Source organism: Tyto alba, unplaced genomic scaffold (genome assembly GCF_018691265.1).
Source record: "Tyto alba isolate M040663 unplaced genomic scaffold, T.alba_DEE_v4.0 Super-Scaffold_38, whole genome shotgun sequence".
Lineage (NCBI taxonomy): Eukaryota > Metazoa > Chordata > Aves > Strigiformes > Tytonidae > Tyto > Tyto alba.
The window spans coordinates 9816486-9838044 of record NW_024881313.1 but is presented as its reverse complement, the minus strand read 5'-3'; the positions used below and the strand labels follow the sequence as shown (position 1 = coordinate 9838044).

At 40.5% G+C, this 21559-nt stretch overlaps 1 protein-coding gene across 1 annotated transcript in view; it reads right to left on the bottom strand.

Moving 5' to 3' along the window:
- Nucleotides 1-20759, bottom strand: part of MEOX2 (mesenchyme homeobox 2) — a 54350-nt gene extending 33591 nt beyond the window's left edge. Inside the window, exon 1 of the mRNA XM_032991815.2 lies at nucleotides 19946-20759. Within this exon, the coding sequence (XP_032847706.1) occupies nucleotides 19946-20456 (511 nt within the window). The 5' untranslated portion in view covers nucleotides 20457-20759. The remainder of the gene's footprint in view (nucleotides 1-19945) is intronic.
- Nucleotides 20760-21559: the final 800 nt, after the last annotated feature.

Sequence of the window (21559 nt, the reverse complement as noted above, 5' to 3'; positions counted from 1 at the left end):
ACTGAAGCTTGTGTTTATGTCTGCAGTAATTACAAGAATAGTTTCTACCTTATCGTGAGTTCACAATGTGAAGTATTACATTTTCTAGCAATAAAAGAGTGGAAGGTCAGCATGAGTCTGAAAATAATTCACTTAAAAGGATTTGGATAAGAACAAATTAAATATTTTATTTATAGGGCTAAAGGCAAAAAAAAATATATAAAAAACTACTGGCTGTGGATCCAAATCCAAGATAGAACATTTACTGAAAATGTAACAACACTGTTTTCCAACAAAGAAGTCATTGGAAATACTGATGTTAAAACTCTTAATAAGCATTAAATGATTTAAAAACAGGCATAAAAAAATTGAATGGATAAAGAAATATGAAAGGTTTTTCAACACAATTTATAAACTATGTTGTAAAGCTGTCCCATTTAAAAATTCTCATAAGCTTTTGCTGACTCAGGGGTCCACCCCTAACGAAGATTCATTAGATTTTCCTAAAAAAAAAGTGATCTTTCTTCTATTATTGATTGTTTCTGTCATTAATTCAGTTTCCATTAGCAGTTTCTTGTAGTTTTCATATTCACAGACCTTTGTACAAGACAAAAGTCAGTTTTTATTAGGAATAAAGCTTAAAGCTACTTTGCTGAAAATAACTGCAGATTTTTAAAAGGAATATTTTCCTTTACTTTTATGAAGAAGTAAACTATACTAGTTAACCTAAAAATGAGTTACAGAGCGTAAACCCAAGATTTTTTCCCTTCACAACTACAGCCGCCTGTCAGAAGCTTAACTTCCACAGTGGAAGTAGTTCAGCAGAGAACAACAACAAATTAAGGACTTTACTGGCTTTCAAGATTCATTTTTCGAGGTAAAAGCTAAGACTTAAGAATTAATTGGGATTTTTGGGAAACTGAGATTGAAATGACAGAAATCTCGGCTCAAGAGTAAAGAAAGAGCAAATGCAAACTTACACATGAAAACACTCAATGCTAAAGGCAGTCAAGGCACAGAGAGGTACCCTGTGGAATGAAACACCAAGCGCAGCAAGCAGAGGACCACCTAGTTGAAACAGGTAGCCAGAAAAGTGGGGAGGTCAGAAATATGGTGCCAGGCAAACAAGAGCTGACTCAATGGATGTCATGGACCTAGAAGAGCTTCCTGGATTCTCTCAAATTTCCTCTGTCCATGTGAAACTGGCTTTCAAGTAATTTCTAAGGGCCTGCAATTCATTTCTTGGCCAGGCAAGCTCACTTTCACTGAACACAGTGATCTGAGGTTTGTTTGAATGCCTGCTGTGTGGAAATCTACTGTACTTTCTAGCAGGTGTGAGAACACTGAGGCTCCTTCAGTTGCAGCTCATTTCCACTTACTAACTACTTTATCTCCGTGGATGAAGCAAAAGTGACTTTTGTGTTTCCTGGCAGTCTGCTGCTTCAAAGAGCCTAATAGTGATTTGTTTATTTCAGAGGAAATGGAGACCAGTCAGTGATGACAGATTTATTGGTTAAATGGACATCACAAAAAAATTTTCATGCAGTACAGGCTGGCTCTAACCACACTATGAGAACTCATAGTAAGGGGTGATGTGCATTCCAGAAATCCAGTCCTCTTTAATCCACTCCACTCTAATCTGTACATTTATACAGCACCCTTCACACAATTTCCAAGAGCTCTGTACATAACAGTAATAACAACTGTACTGAAAAATAGCCAGGTATATTGATGGCCTACATTTAGACTTGAAAATACAGCAAAAGGAGCCAGACTGTTGAGTATCTCCTGGCAATAAGTCAGTCAGTGACAGACAAGAAAAAACTGGGTGTCTGATCTCTTCCAATTAAATCTCAGGATAGAAGAGAAGTTCTTAGTTCTGGAGAGACGAGTCACAACATGGCAATAGCTCCTAGTGCTATGGAACAAGATGGAGGAAATTTTTACATTAGAGCAATAAAACATGGAAATTGGCATGAAACTTTAGTGGGACCCAATATAACTTGTACAATATGGCTGCTCAAATTCAGTCCAGCAGAAGGCAAAGGCACAGGGCTTTCAGCATGTGGTAGGTTTGCAACACATGAAGGTTTACTCAGAGAACTGCATGGTCTCGATACGAAAAATAAATAAATAAAACATTCTAGAGCAAGAGAGTACCAATTTTATGTTGTTATAGTCTTCAAATGCTAACTGGATGTGACATTTGCATCTGTCAAATAAGGTACACTAGATTTATGGATAACGTATAGGAACCTGTGTTGAAAATCCCAGATAACTTGACAGCTGCCCATTTTCTTTAAAGGTGAGGAACATTGATCAAGGCAGGCACTGAGATCCAGACAGTCAGCAGGGCATTCCATTTGATCTGGATTCAATTTCAGAAAAATGTCTGGCTGAGGTCCTGCATCAGCCAAATAAACACACCATTTGGAAAGAAGCTGGAATATTTGTTGAGGCAGAGAAATATATCTGTATATCACCTCTATACATATGGTTGACTAAAGCACATCTGACAATAATTGGCTCAAAAAGTCATCAAAATGATAAAAATGCCTCTATTTAAGATGATAAAATAAAAAGTGTTATTTATTCTTTGGAGCCACATACCTGCTCAAAAATAAATTGATCTGTAATTCACCCAGCATTTAAGAGCTGGAATTATCATTGCATTTTGATTCTTCCTACTTTCCAGTCTATCTTGACATGGTGAATGGTTTAGCTCTGTTTATACATAAGGAACTGTAATCCCATTTTGCCCATTTTACAGACTGAAGATCTGAAGTACGGAATAACTACAGCACTGTGTAAAGATTACTGAAATTACTTTGAAGGAAATCAAACTAGCAGGTCTACACAGGAGGACACCTATATGGAGTATAGTCAGGGTGATTTGCCCCAAATAACGTCCTTGCTTCTCAGCAGGGGCAGTTTGGCTGGCAAAATCATGATGCTGACCTGTATGTGCTAATTTCCAGCCCTGGAGGACTGCTTGGGTGCTTCTGGATGCTTGTTCTAGTAGGCAAACTCATACAAGTCTATGGCAGAGTTGGAAACTCAACTCTTCTCTCCAGTGTCTTATTTCAAAGCCACCCATCTTCTCTACTTTTGGGGTGCGTGGGGCCTTATTTATTCAAAATTAGTCTTCTAAGACCACTATTATTCCCCTCCTTTTAGTAATTCTATCTAAGTTTCAAAAATTCATAATCCAAAAATGGCACTTCTGAATCAAATACAACACCTTATACAATCCACAGCACAATAAAAGTTTAAATGGTATTTTCACTGTGTTTGTGTGTGAGGGTGTGTGGGTGTATACAGAATTTACGTAAAATCAAGAGCTATTTTTTACTTTTTTAACTATAAGAAGACATACTAGATGCCTTGTTTGATCTTGATTTAACCCAATCCTGAAGTTACATATATTATGATAATCTGTATATTATGAACCTTAAAGTATAAGCACAATGATTTGCAAGAATCCTATATACCAGTCTCACTCAAGAAATTATCTAGGACTGGGAGCTCACTTTATAGAAGAAAGTGCACAGCTCTGGTTTCTTTAAAATATGTTGTATTTTACAAGATTGCCAACCTAAAGGAAACAAAAGCATATGACTGTACTGCATTTTTAAGAGAGTCCACACACTGGTTGAACTCCTTGAAAATGTATCACCAAAGCACTAGATGCAGAGAAGTAGGTCCCCAGTATGAAAGCAACGTGAGGGACACATACTTGTAAAACTCAGGACATGCTGAAGGGGTTGCAGCCCTGCAATATTAACAATAGATCTCTTAACTATAAGCAAATGCTTGAAGGATATAGATGAGGGACAATTCTGGAATAAAATGTTTACAGTTAAAGTTCTACAGCCAGGAAGAGATAGGCTAAAGCCTAAAAGCTGCCTCAACACAAAAGGATCAGCTTTCAAGAAAGCTGCACACCCGACTGTTACCATTTAGGCACCTAAATGAAGAACAATGGGGGCTGCTGGGTTCTGAGCTCTTTCAAGCATCTGGTCCAAATTCTTTCCTTCCATATGAATCAAAACAAATGTTTAGGCTACCAACTTTCCATTGCCCTTTCAGCTTAATGCCAGCTTTTCTAGCTTTTAAATTCCTTAGTATAATAAGATGAATAAAACACTAACTTAGCAAAATGCCCAGTTAGGGACTATTTGCAATATTTTCTTTTTTATTAGTAGCAGACATAAAGTTCGTATAAAGAAATTGTAAAAATATATCTTTCAAAACAATATCTTTTGGAACAAGATTTTTTGGTTTAATACATTTTAAAAAATATGAAGCCATCTTACTTGGCTATCAAAAAGTGGTCACAGATTAACTGACAGATTTGAAGACTGAACAGAATGAAAACCAACATAAAACAAAACACAGTAGCAAAAATGGTCAGAAAATTACCGAGTAAATTATATAAGAAAACAAAAAGGAGATCATATCATGTGGAAGTAGAACATAAGGCGATGTGTGCAGTGCCACACCATGCTAAGGGAAGTTTTAAGTCTCCATAATTCCTGCTGCTCAGGACAATTACATCCATCCTGCTGTGGCATGGAGGCTGATATGGGAGCTGCAATGCTCTGCAAGAGCCCAGGACAGATCATTGTGCCTGGACCCTAGTATGTCCTAATATGGTTGAAAGCTGTGCTAAGTCTTTAAATGTTAGAAGGCAACTATTGAGACAAACAGGTCAGTGGAACTACATAGTAGGGCCATACCTCTGCAACTAAAACCAGTGACATAGAAAATGCACAGCATTACCTGATACTAACCCTGGGGGAGTAAGGGTCCATTCCCAGTCCTCTTCCCACCAGGGGAAAACCTGTTCTGCAACAATGTGCAAATTCAAACATTTTAAGAAAGTCTCTGGTTAAGAACAGAGAAATTTTACAGGCTTATCACAGTGAATACTGAAGTATGCAACACTTTCAAGCAGGTTCATGAGTAAATAGGCTCCACTGAACAAAAGTAAAGAACAACTGGATATCTCATTTTAGCTTTACAGCACACGCAGCAGAAAAAGAAACAGCAACTAGTGAAAACAAAAAAAACACAAATGGAAATCTGTGGGGTTTTTCTGACTTGAATGAAATAAAGCTGCTTCAAGAAGCACGTAAACAGAGTTGGCAGGAAACATCTTTACTAATTTACATGACCTAATTTAATAAAATTTGGGGGACGGAAAGAACCCTACAGTGCATTTTCAGCTTTTCCTATACCTAATGAACATTGTTCTCATCAGTTTTTCTTTTCCAAACTATATTCAGGTTTAATGTTTCTATTGCTTTATGATTCTTACATAAATAATTTTCTGTAAGTGATACTGTGCTAAACAGCCTTTATGCCAAAGTCACCTCTGCCCTTCAGTTGTAGAAAGGCTTTTCATGAACAAAATAAACTGAAAAATTTGGAATGAATGACTTGAAGATAAGAACAAAGGCTCATCCCCAAACTAAGTAATCCTATGTATAAGGATGAATCAGAATTGCCTTTCAGAAGGCAATCCAGCTTTAGAGCTGGATGATGAAGAGAAGGGATAAATTACATAGTACTGTAGAAGAGCATGAGAGAAGGTTCAGAAAAAGAAAGTTTGCAGTATTTTAAGATGAGTATCAGACCAAAATTCCTGCAAGTGAGATTTATTATACCATGGAGTCTGTTTCCTGAGACTGCTAATGAAGGCAAGCTATTTTTTAAAGTCCAAATGAGCATTTAATAAATTAGTACCACACTCACAAACCATATACATAACCCTCTTTGTCATACTGAATTGAAAGAAATCAACCCACACTCAAGCCTTTTAGTCATCACTACTTCACTCCATCTGTCACTCGTCTAATAAAAGAATATAAATATGGGTTGCTGTTGGGGGGGATCTGCCTTTTTCCCTGTAAATAAGATTCCTCTAGGTAAATTATGTGTGACTTTTTAGCAAACTTTCGTTTCCTTCTTTTTTTTTCTTTTTTTCTTTTAACCTGTACTGCGTTTTATGTCCTTCCAATCATTCCTAGGTCTGCATAGCTAGACAGCAATGTAATTAACTATGCTGTAATTAATTCTCTCAAGGGGGTTGTTCAGCCACCATCCACTGTACCATCTTCCGCATTCATTACACTGGAAATAATGGCATCCCTAATTGACACTGCAGAGTCTGTAGTTCCTCCCCTTTTTGGAGCCCGAGCAAGCTTAGCCTAGCATAGAGTAGCATGGAGAAGAGAGGACAGAAGAGGGAGGAAAAGAGCGAGAGAAGGCTTGTTTTCTCCTCTTTGTGAAGGTTGGAAATGAGATGAGGACGGTAGTGATGAAAGTCAGTATGATTATGACAAAAAAAGTTTTCACCTATGACAGTTTTGCATTGTCTCCTGAAAGGGGACAGCCACTTGATCCTTTTTACTATACTAATTAGTCTCCAGTTCAAGAAGTGTGTGAGGACATGTTTAACTCCCACTGAAGTCAATGGTTCTTAAGCATATGCTCAAATTTTTTTGCAAATCGTGACTTTAATCTGTTCCTTATGTACATTTAGAATTACAGAGAAGTCTTCTGTTTTTGAAGTTGCTAGGAACATCAGCTTGCTCATGGAAGGTGGGGGAAGGGAGCAGGACTCCATCGCTTTCAGAAGTCCGCAACTTTCTTGTTTCATTTTTTTCTAATTTTGACCAGAAAAGTATCTGCTTACCAATGTTTTAAAATCATCTCAAACACTATTAGATTCTAATGTGTGATGCAGAAATGTGAGTTACTGACACAACACACTTCTAGGTTTTTGTTAATATCACAAATACTAAGGTTAGCATTTCATTCCTCCCTCCTTCCTCTATAAAGTCGATAGAACTCTTACCAAAACCCAAAGAGATTTATTCTTAGCAAGGGGAAAGAAGAGTAGAGACAAAAGCTGTAAAACTGTCTCCGTCCTACACTGCAAAAGCACCTCAATTCTGGCATCTAGTACTTTTGGCTGTTTCAGTCCTGGAACAGAATCCTCTTGATTGAGCCTGAAGGTTGTGCCAAACTGTATGGTGATTTTTGTGATATGGAAAAAAGCCCACTGGAGACTAGCCGGAAAGCAGCCAATCCTGTGATCTGATCCTCATGTGAATTTATGTCTCCAGAGTTCAAATTTAATATCTTCTGTAATTTTACCATGCACTCTATTTGCTGATATTATGCTGGAAAACTCTAGATATTGAAAATAACCGCAAAATTACCAAGGCCAAGCATTCAAAAGGTATCAGCAAGACTCCTGTACCTTTTCTTTCCTCTCCCTGCCTGCAGTTCCCTCACCCCTTCACAAACTGTTTTAAAAACACGTTTAGGAATAAAACAGCACAGTGTAAATGAGAGCTGGTCCAGTCAAATCAAGTGGACTATCCCAAGTCCCTATCTGCTGTTATTTGGGATTTGATATACACATGCATGCACACACTCACACACACCCCAAATGTATATTCACTTCTATTATATCAATGACATGGAATCATAAAAAATATTTTACCACTTTCGAAATTCTTCTTACAGAAAACTCTGGTGAAAGGACAAACTGCCAATGCTATTTAAAGAGTTTACAGGCCTCTTCAAAATGAGACTTCACTTTCTTTGAAGTACATTCATTCTGGCACAAGTAATTATTACCTAAAATCTTGGAATTAAGAGAGTGCATTTTTAAAAAGCTAGATTCATTTTTTTTTTAACTCATTTGGCATAGTTTCAAATACTCCCTTTTTACACAAGGCTCTACTCAACACTGGGTACATCACTGGTATTAAATATTAACCATCAGCATTGTCATGTCTGGGTCATATTTGATTTCCACTATAGCCATTTACAGAACCTGCTCTGTGGTGCACACCCTTATGAAGTTAAAACCTCGAGAAGAGAAGACAGAGCATAGAAAACATTTTTTTTCTCTCTTTTTTTTTTTTCCTGTTTACTCTCAGCCTTGCACACTTTTCTTATACACCAGAAATGCATAGAAAAGGCATGACTGACCTGCAGTTATCAAAGGTAAGTTCACAGTAAAACAATTGATGGTCTGGGACCATGGGATAGAGTGTGAATGGAAAAAGGAAGAACATACTTAAGGCAGCACAGAGAAAACCTTGAGGTAGATAAGAAACAGGATCCAAAACATCAGCTGAGCAGCAGTTGGGCAATGCGTTGCAGGGAAATAACAGTTTAACTCTGAAAGGATAAGCTGAAACCAGAAGGATTCTAGGAAGGGAGTTTCAAAAGGGTGTGATTGAAAGGTAGGATCATTTCATCAGCTTTGGTTTTGGCAGGGTTAAAATAGGAGCCAAGAGAGGGCCAGGGAAGGAAAACAGGATTTGGTTTCTGCTAAGTGGTGTAAAATTAATTTTGAAAACAGTCTGAAAACATGTCGGAGAGTGAGAAGATTGATAAAAGCAACTTGCAAACTCTGGTGGCAAAATAAGATCTTCTAAACCATAGTTCTCACCCTGTTCAGAACAAAAAGCAGCCCATGGCCCCGTACTGAAGAAACCAAGAACAAAGTCATTTTGCCGTTGTAAAAAGATGCTTTGTGCTTACCCCTAGATCTCTTTTGTGAGCATTTTTTCCTATGTCTGTGCATTCCTGTCCTCAAAGGAAAGAAAATGCTGTCTGCTTTTATAAAGAAACCAACCTTAACTTCATAAAGCTAGCTCTTGCGCTTTATGGAAAGCGGAGATGTAGGATATAGTAAATGATGTGGAAGAGAAGGTGCAAAGGCTGATAAGTGAGACCTTCTTTTTGTGCTTGTGCAACACACTACACACGTTCCCCGGACTTGCTTCCATTCCCAAACTTGCAGAAATAATCTTCCAGAGGTATTTAGGGAACATGTACCCCCCATCAAATAACTTCTGAACTAGTAAGGCTCCACGTAGGTTCATATGAACACCTCAGATAAGAGCAGTACTTCTTGCATTTCTAGTTCAGTGTGAATTTCACCACCACATTTTGTAATAAGAGTCTGCTACAAGGTTGTTTTAATTAATAGGCCAGCAATAACATGTAGCCAAACTCGACAATGTATGTAGTATCAAGATTTCCACTTATCTACATAATCAAGTCAACCATTTGTTTCAGAGTTAACATGCATGCAGCTTTTAGTTTGCATGTGTGTGTGAATTAAGACTATCAATTAGTTGTGGAAATATGCTCGAAGAACACAAAGCAAGCCAGAGTCTCAGTAACTAATAGTTTTATAGTATCTACCTATATGTTGTGGAACTACAAGTATTTCTTAGCTGCACACCATTGAGCTGACGGAATCAAAGACAGAGGAGCAACCAACATGCCCTGCGCATAACTTTTTGAATGTTATACTGTTAATTCCAAGAGAATTATACAGAGTAATCTAAGCTTCAACAGGTTTAGAGCACCAGGACACAGACTGGTAAAGCACTGACTGACTTTTGCAGGAGGGAAAGAAAAAGCTTTCTCAAGAACTGTGAAGGATTGGGTCATTCTGTAAGTTACATTTCACCAAACAGACTTCAAAATGGCTGGATGCATTTAGCCACTGTATTTGAAACGCACAATCTCTATCCAAAAAAAAGTGCTTGTGTGGGTGTAATGTCTGGCAAAGCTCTGGTGATATGTTTGCAAATACAAAAACATTTAAATCCCTGATATTTCTCATGCCAGCAGACTGCAAACTCGATTGGCGCCTTCTCTGCATGTCTAAATTTCAGTTTGGAACCAGTGAAATAAAGATAGCTTTATAGGGTTCGAATACTGTTATATTTCTGTACATACCCCCATATTAAAGCAATAAAGAGGCAACAAACTCATAAAGTTGTAGCAATGTGTCAAAGTGTAAAAAGCAAAGGGGTCAGAATGCATGGAGAAAAAAAAATTAAAACGCAAAGCTAAACCAAACCTACAGGAAAATTTGGCAGCATAGTTCTTCATAATTTAAACCAATACAGAATATTTGTGCTCTTCTCTTCAGCTTTTTCTCCTGTGTTTATCCACATTATTCTTTTACATTTATAATTTAAGTTGTTCTATTTACTACTTTCAATAATAATACATTATTTGATCAAACTAAATAATACAAACAGAACAGTCACTCTTTTAATTGGCCCAGTAATAGAATCTATTAGAAAATCATGTAAATTAAATAAATTGGTAATAACACAGAAAAAAATAATGCTGTGGATTCAAGACGCCATATATGCAACTGCTAATGAAGCCTCCTATTCTTATCTGACTGTGCTCCACTGATCCATAACTGTTTCATCTTGCATTGCCTAACAGACTAACATTACCTAATAGTACTATTCTATTTAGTGGATCACTGTGGTTCTTAAGTTATTGTAGGATAACAGTTAATGGAAATGTAATTAAGGTAAAGGGTGCTGGGTTTTGTTTTGCAACAGAGGAAGGGTACATTCTGCAAGGATAAATGGAAATTGAAAGGATATACAGGCATATACTCCTTCAGAAATGTACTTGTGTAAAAAAAGAGGGAGAGAGGGAGAGAGAGCCCGGAGTGAGACCATTAGTATGTATTGTTCTAACATCCTCAGGAATGCAAAGACTTAACGCACAGCTGCAGCTTGAGGTCATTGTGGTACTCCCAAAACAAGAATATAGAAAGAAAAGAAAATAAAAGAAAAAAAAAATATGACCTTAATACTACTGTGTCACTTTTGAATCAATCAAATCTGTAATTCCAAAGTGCAAAGGACTTGAAATGTTCTCAGTTCTCCCTAAACCCTATGTAAGGTGAGCATGACCGGCAGACTGTTACTAGGTTTCAAAGTCTAGTTCAGAAAATATCAGTTCAAACCAAGTAAACCCACGTTAGCCCCTATTAGACTGCTGTTTTCTTCTGGCAGAAAATACTGTCTGGCATTCTAAGCACAAAGCTTTACAAGGTATCTTCGAGCGGTCCACATTGCTGTAGCCTCATGGGCTTCCATTCACACCGTTTTTACCAGCTCAGTGTAGCAAAGCCTCACAAAATATGCCATTGTACGGTTTACCGACACATCTGACTTCAGTTCTTTTTCCTTCACTAAACCAACTAATATTTTCATGAATTTTGGAGGCATCTAGTCACTGTTCCTACCATTCTTTTTACAAGAATAAGTGCATTTTAACAAGTAGGTTTTACTTGTCCACGTATCCAGTGAGGATGGGGCCCACAATGTTCTGGTATTCTGCACCAGCTGGAAGAAAATTAAAGGCTTGAAAAGCTACTGAGACCCATGGGCCCGAGGAGCCCCACTCACCCTGCAGAAACACCCCCTGCCAAGGAAGACCCCATGCACACTCAGGGTATACTGCATTCTTCTGGAATATGCCATTTTTTACTTGGCAGGTAGAAAACACAACGGTTCATTCAGCTCTCTTCAGAGCTGTATTCTCAGTCCACATATGTCCAACAGATTTTTTAGTATCTATTTTTAGAAGGACCAAAGTGGGAAACAGTTTTTTCCGCTTGGTAAATTCAACTGACTAATGCCCCCAATTCACCAAAACGTGTAAACATACACTTAACTTCAGGTGTGTTTGTGTTAAAGTAATATAACTACTTCTGCTGTGAAGTTCTGGCTCCACTCGATAGTTTTGACTTCAGCACACCCAAGGTTTCATACGTCTCCCAACATACAAACGTAACTGTATACTGCCATCATCGTAGGATCACAATCTAAGAATTAAAATTCACAATGGTGGCAGAGGTTACTGAAGTGCATCTAATGCAGTTTATATAAGGCAGCATTTATTCAGTCTCATTTGCTAAAAATAAAAAATAGCTATTACAGATCTGAGATAATGTAGAAGGAAGAAGGACTTTTAAAAGCCTGCAGTAATCTGTTTCAGTTTTAGTTTTTCATATCCTATTTGCCACAAAATAATGTTTAATCAACCAATTTTTCTCTAGTCCAAGAAGCAGCTTCATTTAAAAAAAAAAAAAAAAAAAAGAGAAAAAAGAAAAAAAGATTACTTGGCTTCCACTTAGGGTTTCATAATCCACTGGATTTTATTGGTTTAGTAAAACTATGCTCTTCCATCATAAATGAAAGATTTGACTCATTCCTTAGAGACTTGTTTCTTCTGCTGTTTGTTCAATTATTTTGTTTCATTTGTTGAAAAGAAAGATAAAAGGAAACATAGGTTTGAGTACAAAATAGCTTTTCTTTCAAATGACTGTTAAGTTTTCATGTATGTTTTCTTCTGTTTATGTATTTTAAGGGCCCCTTTTCCCACTACTGCAAGGTTTATTCAGCACAGGTAATTTTCAATACAAAGTTCAGACTGCTTCTTTCCTTTCTATTGAGCAAGAAGCTCCAGTGATTTCAGACTGCGTAGTACTGAATGATTACATTCATCATTAAACAACAAAATATTCAGTAGCCAATTTCCAAACACGATTTCTGATTTTTCTTTTGATGTATAATTGCATGCCTATTTATAACTACACACAACTTTCAGTCAAGTAACCTACCCCCAAAACCATTTGTAAAATTCACAATTCCATATGGAAAACAAACTCAAATTCTGAATAGGAGGTGTGTTACTGTCTTCTGTAGGTCCAAGATCTCAAAATGAGGGACATCTTCCCTAATCTACAATAAATATTACATCTTTACTATCACTAAAGTTAACAAGTAGAATTTTGACAGTCTAAATTGTCGAATCATAACATTTAGTAGAAGACTTCAGAAGCAACTTTTCATGCATGACAGTGAACTGTCTACTACTATATCCCATTATATTAATGATTTTTTTTTCTACTTTGCATCACTCAGCGAATGCTAGGATACAGTGATGCGTCTCTGCACTAGTGATATTTCAGATATAGATGTAAAATTAGCAGAGATTGGATAATATCACTATGATTTAAATTTTTGTCTATTAAAGCATTATTTTAAATGTGTATTGTTTAGGTAAACTTATCAAAGGACACAGATTTTGTAATATACATAAATAACAAGGACAACAAACACTGGAAAACTACAACCGATGGCAGCACTGGTTTTTAAACAACCATTCCTTTGCTGTGTTTGCTGCTGGAAGCATACAAGACGGCATATCACAAAAAGCATAAGCACTCACACGGCTCACTGGTCTATCTCCTCCCAAGCTAAGCTACAGTCATAGTAAGAACGCACGTATTAAAATCAGGTACTACCAAAAATCAGTGGGAGTTTTGTCATCAGTACCTTCCAGGTGAAACTCCCCTTAGCACGTATGTTTATAAACCATTTATTTTAATAACTGTTTTTAGTGATTCAAATACTTCAAATCTGTTGATTCAAACACTACAAGACTAGACAGAGTGCATCCAACACAATTACATCAGGCGCTTTTTGATTCAGATTTTCATTAAATAGCATAGAAGGGCAGCTATCCGGTCATCAGAAACCCCAGACACTCACCCCAGAAGTCAAATGACTTCTTGCTGGGCACACCTATGCAGCCACACAAGCTCGTGCTGGCAAAGGTGATGCTGAGGAATGGGACGGCAGCTTTTCCTGCGGGGTGGCTGCTCACTGTCTCGCTCCTACCCTGCCACCAGCAATACTTGAGAAACGGGGATGCAGATCTGCAAGTCTTTAAAGCCTACTAAAAAAAGAGCGCGCTCACACACGCACGCACACACAGGCACACAAAGCTTTTTATTAAATAAAAGCTTACAGTACTTTACAAATGGAAGGAAAGCACTGGTATTGCCATTGTACAGGTTGGGGCAACAGACATAAAAGGACAGGGCACAGGCTCGAGACAGATCATAAGGCTGGGTTCAGTGCCCAGCTGTGCACTGAGGTAATGAAGTAGCCTCAAGTGCTGTTTATCAAACTTCTCTAACACCACACTATTTTAGTTAGAAACCTTACTAGTGACATATGCAAGTATTTATATTTAAAAAATATGACTTTCCTTTAGTGTCCTTTCAAGTTGCATTCTTAAGCGTATTAGAACAAGGACACAGGATAACATAGCAAAAATAAGGATTGAACTCAACCCCACCATAACTACATTTTACTGATGGGTTTAAACTTTGCTTATTCTATCAGATGAAACCAGATTTATTTTGCTTCCTTTTAAGAGACCAGCAAAACTGCTTGGTAGAACTCATTTTGCTACTGAAACAAACATTCTACAGCAACCATTCATACTGCTGTGTAATACTGTATTTGCTGAAAGCAATAATCCGGTGAGCAATATCAGATTATTAGCAGACAGCAGCAAAGATAACATTGTCACCTTCCCTTGAATTTCAAGACACAGAGCTCAGTCCTACTCTTGAGGACTTCAAAGATACAGCATATCGAGTCATCACATCACTAAAGAATGAGTGCTTCCAAATGGCAAACTATGTACAGATTAACAGGCTCAGTTAAAAAGCACTTATTAAATAATTAGCATGTCTAAAAAGGGCAACGAGTCTGACCAAAAAACAAATCTAGAATCTGATTACTTACTGTGCAACATACTAGAGAAGTCATGCTAGATATGTTAGGACAAATTTTAGCCTAGGTTGTTAAAACCGATGAAATTAAAATTTGATTTATAGATATAATGCTGATTTGGCAATGCTCAAAAAATCAGGCAATCCTAATATTTTTATCAATAAATATCTACAAGAATTATAAAGTATTTCTCTTTTTCTGCCATACAACAGCAGTTTAAAAATCCTGAAAGGTAACTACAACCATGATTTTTTTTAAAAGTTTTAGTGACATTTTCTCCAGATATTGCCAGAATGTTTGGATCTTGAATCCCCATGCGTCCATATCTCCTTCTGCATTCGGTTCTAGTACCACACTTCTTACTCATCCAGACCTCTCAGTGACTTTGCTTTGAAGACTGGGATCATTGATAGTGCTTAATACTGAATAATAAAGGAATACCATGCAATCACGTCTGCATCAGAGATTTAAAACAGAGGAACAGAATTAAGCTCCAAGGGCTCACAAAACCTCGAGCACCTCAGTAGTTCCACTAGAGTCAATAGACCTTCTCACAAAAGCATTTGTGCTCTAGTGAACATCTGGATTGGGACCCTGATGTTTCTAAAAGGGCAGGTTGGGGAGGGGGAAGTGTAAATCCTACTGAATGATATATATAAACCGATAAAAATACATAATTAGAGGCCATACTTATTTCTGTCCACAGAATTACTCTTTGGCTATGGGCAAAGTATCAGTAAAATAGTGTTTACAAAATTTACAGTCCTAGAAAAGTTCCTGATTGTATTTCCTGAGAGTAAAAGCGAATGTATTGCAAATTTTCATATACTAAATAATCCAGCAAGTAGCCTGCTAGGTACCCCCAACATTTGCTAAGCAATCAGTCTTTAAAGTTTTCTCCTAAAACTACATTTATTATTCATCAAATTTTGAAATTGTTTCATTTATGAAATCTACAGAGGTTTTTTTTTTGTTGTTGCTGGTTTGTTTTTTTTTTTTAAATGGTGATGCTTTGATACTGGATACCAAACAATTTAACTCTTTCCAGAAAAACTAGGCTTTATTATATATTTTTTCTTGCTTCCGTTTACAACCACGCTGAAAAGCACAGACATATTGATGAATCAGTTACACAGTTCTTTTTGACTACAAGTGTGCAGCTCATTTTTCTTACTGATGTGTTTCAGAAACGAATCAAAAGTCCTCAAAACCCACGATTTCGCTGTATTTATAATCATTTATCAAAATGACCTGGCTTTTTAGAGACCATTTGAAAAAGTACATATAATTTATGATATTTAGATGCGTTTAAAATAAATTCCCTGGAGATGTAATTTTTCACTGCTTGCATATTGAGAATAGATAAGTTGTAAAGTATGTTAAAACACTGGAAAAAAGAGTATTGTTTTCTTTTCATGTGATTTGTCAATGAACAAAAACCAGCAGAACAGCTATTGAAACACCGGATTCCTGAAATGTTTTTGCTGTTTTAACAGAAGTGTTCCTATAGGATACTTCTGTAAATACAGTCAAAAATATGAAGAGTTGTTATTACCTGTTAGCCTTTCCTTGGAAATCTGCGCCATACAAAAACATTTTTCCATGACAAACTTGGGGAAAAAAAAAAAAAAAAAAAAAAAAAAAGGCTTCTCATGCCTGGGGGCATGTTTAATTACATTAGACTCTAACTGGAATCAAATTTACTTATAACATATATTTATCTATCTCAATTAAATGTTTGAATAGCTGTAGTGCTTAGAAGAATTCCTTCAACAGTACCAACAGTACTCAGCCTCCTGCTCTTTTCAGCATAGGACAGATATATTTTTTTCGCCACAGCATTTTGGGCTTCCTTAAGGCTACCAGATTCACTTTCTTTTCATATTTCTCAGTAAACCTAGATTACACTTTCTATATAGGCATTAATATGCTTTTCTTCTGACTGAAGTTTTAAGAAAACTTGGACCTAAGTAAGTCAACTTAGACAATCACAGTAGTAATTTTGCATTTGATGTGTTCTGCGTCTGAGAATCAAAACCTAGTCTATAAAAAACAGAAATAAAATGCCTCAAAAGTCACAGGCAAGTAATGAGGAGGGGATGCATTAGAAAAATCCAAAATATTCCATATAGAACAACTCGTACCACAAAGCAACAAGGCACTCCAAGAATATGTTTTTTATACACTCAGCATGGTTTTCATCCGCACCTCATTAGCACACAGATAATTCTGACCATTAGTGCGCTTTAAAATAAGCGATTTTATTTGTAACCTATCCTTTAATTTAGTATCATCTTTTTACTCCTACATCCTTGACATATGCAGAGCTGAGTTATAAAGGCAAGGATGCAGATGCCATTATTCACTGCAAAACGTTAACATCTAAAGATTTGTGTGCATCACTCCTCAACTAGCAGGCTAGTTTACTGACCCACTCTTGGGCCTAGGCAGGTTGAAAGGGATGTTCTGGAGATAATGAGAGAGAAACTACAAAACCTGGACACACTGACAGCTGTAGCACGCAGGGGTCGATGACTTAGTAAGCAGCATTTCCCAGTACTTTACAACAAGAATAGCTGACAATTTCACCCTGTTCTGTAGCAGCCTATTCAATATCTTCAAAGGGAACTTCCCAAACTGCTTAAAACCTGGGTTAGGGCAAAAGAAAACTGTAAGTCAGACAGTTTAATAAACTATCACGAAAGCACATGTCACCGTGCCTTCTCAATCCCAAACAAAAATATAACAGAGCATAACGCAAAATATTTCCATCTTCCCACTCCCCTGCAGTATGCAAATTGCAGGGAAAAAGAGCAAGCAGAGGGACAAACACAGAGTCCATCATCCAAAATTTTGCTCGCTCTCTGGATTTTGTTCATAATTTTATAAAATTACTCTCCCGCCACCGTAAGTAAAAAGGGCTATCTCTGCTGGTAAATTTTCAGAGTATCTATATGGCTGGACAACAGTTACTAGTTTGGGAGATAAATGATACAAGGAATGTTCACGTTCTACTTTCTTCAAACTATCTCTATAAACTCAGCTTTATGAATCAACGCTCCTGATCTTCAACATTCAGAAATAAAAGGACAGCAGTGCAAGAAAGGGGTACCCTAAGGTTAATTCAGCTCTGAAGTGCGGAACAGATTCAGTCCTCAAGAAAACACTGAACATTCTGTGGCTTTAAGTGATCCGCTTAAGAAAAGGAAATGTATCTGTAAATAAGCAAGAGCATTAATAATTGTCTCAGAATGCTGGCACTGAAACTTAAACACTCTCTCTTCACTTCTTATTTCTTTACTACTAGGATTTTATACAAATGCCTACTGAAGTATTTCCAAGTGTGATGAATATGTCTCCTAAAAGTGGGGGAGGCATGGAGGAAATTCTTTCAAGTACAGTAATTTGTTTAAAAAAAACAGATTAATGAGAAATAAAGGGGACGATTTTTAATCAAATGAGGTGCAATTATGGATGACAAATATAGAAATGCAGCAACTTAAAAACAGTTCTTGCTGCCATACATTAGAAGGCCATTAAATATCTAGCACCAGAGTTCAGGATTAATAAAGGGGTGGGGTTAAACATTCAGTCCAAAACTCAGGCTTTTCCTGAAGAAAAATGAAAGATACAGCAGCTACCCAGTTGTTGTCAAAGGATGTCTTTTTTTCAGTTTGAGAGATTCACAATTGTGTGAACGGCCATAATATTTTTTTCCTAGGGAAAGGGAGGAGAAAAGAGTTACCTGCCTTGGTCTTCAGAAAGTGAGGTTCGGAGTACAGCGCAAGATAAGCGTAACCACGGCTAAAGGCTCGAACCTTTGTCCACTAAATCCAGTGGAAGAGTCCAGTCACTTCAGGGTAGGGTTTGGGACATTCTCTACTGGTGGCTTGGTTTTTTTTTTTTGGTTTGCATTGCAAAACGAAATAAACAGAAAGCGATACAGACACTTCCCTGGCAGTGAAAGGGACCGATTTCCTTTTTTCCTTCAGCTTTAAATAGACTGACAAACGCAATAAATCCTTACACCGACAGGCATCCATTTATTTTCCCAGTAGTAATGGGACTCAAATTTTAGTATTGCTCATACACCTCATGAAATCAGAGAATTCCTTTTATCTCATAAAATGTAATGAAGATGCAACAATAGATTTCGCCACCAGTGTTTTAACTAAATACGGCTTTTAATCTTGGAAGAGTTTTCAGTCTGTGTACCGGCTCCGTAGGATGAAATTCACTTAAACCCATTCTAAATTACTGTAAATGTTTCTCAACATAACGGACAATGAAGAAAGTGATGATATCCTCGAGGATTAGTTTTTAAAATAGTTTCTGTTGCCTACCACTTCACTAAGCTGACAACATTTTGAGTGAAAGAGGTCACGGTTTCAGTTGTGAACTTCATAAGTATCTGGAAAAGCCTTTCACTTTCTCTTCCTTGATAACAAACAATTCGCTACGCCTGCTCTTGGGTTTTCAGACTGTTGAGCCCTCTCTTTTTCAAGTGCGTCCTGCCTGCCTCACTGTATTTTTGATGACCCTCCGGTTTATGTGTGCCCCAACGGAAGTGCCATCAGTCGCGCTGCCTTCGCCGAGCGGCTTTTGTCAGAGTGGGACTTTGACAGGCTTTGCCGGATTAAGAAGCGGAGGTTATTTCAAGTTTTTTTTTTGCACGCTCAGTGATGCCAAATCATCGCCCTGGAATGACTGGTTTTATGCTCATCTTTAAGAAAGAATTGCAGTGATTTTAACAGTCATACAGCTCCTTCCTTCCCTCCGCCCCCGCCACCAGCAAACTGAAGTGAAGCAGCTTTCTAAAACTCCCATTCACCCGTTTGCGCTAAAGACTCCAAATTTTGCCCCTTCCACGCTGCAGATTTGGTGCAGGCGCACCCAGATCCTACAGGGCAGCAAGGCATCGGCTCCGCTCCTGAATCCCCACTTCCAAGGCAAAGTTTCCAAGCGTTGTGCAATCGCCTGGGACCCGCAGTGAGCTCCGCGGCGAAGGGGCGGAGGGGAAGGAGCGCGCTATATTCTGAATTTTGAAGCAGAGGTGGCGTATCGGGCAGGGGGGAGGGGGGACGCGGGACCAGATGCTAAAATCCTCACCAAAACTACAAACGCTTCTCTCCTCGACTGTAGGAAACTCTCCCCCCGCCACACCATCACCACTACCACCTTGATTTCACGCTCTATCACGTGCTGGATTTTCCCTTTTTAATTCCCCCCCCCCCCCCTCCCCGTAGCCATAATAAAGTTTGCTTTAATGATGGAGATCCCGAGGGCGCGTTTGAGGGAAGGAGCGACCCGGCAGCCTGGTGTCAGCCGGCGGCGAAAGCACCGCGGCGGCCGGGGCCAGCCGAGCCGAGCCGAGCCCAGCCGAGCCGAGCCGAGCCGAGCCCAGCCGAGCCGAGCCCGGCTGCGGCGTGGGGCCCCGGGGTCCCGGCAGCGCAGCTCCCTCCCCGGCACCCTCCGCCCGGGGGTCCCGCCCCGCAGGGAAAAGCGTGAGCCGTTACCTGAGCTGTCGCTTTTCCTTTTGCCGGACCTCTTCTCTGTTTCCACCGGGGACAGAGCCTGCCTGCCATAGTCCCCTGGCGCACACGCTGCCCCCGTGGGGGTGTTAGTGCCCAGGCTGGAAGAGTTTGAACACAGGACGGGGGGGCTGCTGCCCAGCTCCGGGGGTCCTCCTGAGTCGGGCTGAAGGCAGAGGCTGTGCCTGGCCGCGGCGGGAGGAGACGACATCTGAGGAATGTGCCAGTTCGTCTGCAAAGCCTGGTGCTGCTGTTGCTGGTGGTGGTGGTGGTGGTGATGGTGATGGTGGTGGTGCCCCCTATGATGCTGGCTGGCAAACATGCCCTCCTCATTGGGGTATCCCGCTATTATGCAAGAGGAAGAAGAAGAAGACAGATCAGGGTAGGACATGTGGTCAGATCTTCCGTGCAGGGCAAGAGAAGACTGGGAGAAAGGGTGCAAGCTCTGCGCGGTGGCATGGGGGCTGCGCAGGCAGCCAAAGAGTGTGTGATCCATGGCATGCAAGTCTCAGGTTCCAGGCAGGAGAGTTTAGGAAAGATCCAACTTCACCACCCTTTGTCAACTTTCACTGTAAACAGATCGGGGTTGGGCTTTTTTTTTTTTCCAAAACGGCAACGACAGACTTTGCAGCAGGCAGCTGAGCTCAGATAATCCAGGTCTTTAGCCCTAGTGGCCAGTCTCCGCTGCGTAAACACTCGGACCTAGATGAGCCTTTCTCAGAGCTGCTCAGATGTCAAGAAGTGGGAGAGGTTGAAGCCAATAGAAGGTGGTCCCAGAGAACTGCTTGAAGGGGGAAACAGCTCCGAGAGGTTATAAATACAGTAGTGTGTAATGTGAGCTGGGGGCTGGCTTAGCAACACAGCACTGACCACATGCAAACTCCCTCCAAAACGCCAGCGCCGTCCCCGCGCCGAGCCGCTCCGTCAGCGGGCGGCAGCGCTGCGCGCCCGCGCCCCGGGCGCCCGCGGAGGCCGGGGGAGGGGGTGGCGGGGGGGGGGGGGGGGGGCGGCTCCGCGGGGGCGCAGCCCGCCTCTCCCTGCCCCCGGGCGGGCCGCGGGGAGCCCGCCTCCCCGCCGCGGAGCCCGGCGGGGCTGCCCCGGGGCCGGCGGGGCCGCCTGCGCCCCCCCACCCCCCACCCGCCGCGGGCGGATCGGCGGGGGGAGAGGGCGGGGGGTGGCGGTGCCCCCGCAGGGCCATCACCGCCCCGTCGGGGCCGCTTGGGCTGCCACCGCCCCGGGGAGCGGGCGGGGGTGCGCAATAAAGACGTGAAGCGAAATCCGCGGGGGGTACTCGGGGGTCTGCCGCCGGCGCTGTCTCCGCGGGGGCGGAGGGCGCTTGGCAGCGCCTCACCTGCGCGCCCAGGTGGGAGGGCGCAGCGCGGCGCAGCGCGCAGGCGGCCGCGGTGGAGTGCGGAGCTGCGCGGGCCGGGGCCGGCCGCCGCCATCCCCCCGCGCCGAGGAGCGCGGAGCGGCCGCGGGTGCGGAGCATTAGCCCGCCCGCCCCTCGCTCTGCGCCCCCGGCTGCGGGGGGGGCTCCGCGCCGCGCCGCGCCGCCGGCGCCCGCCGGGAGACCGAGTGCGGCCGGAGGAAGGCCGGGTT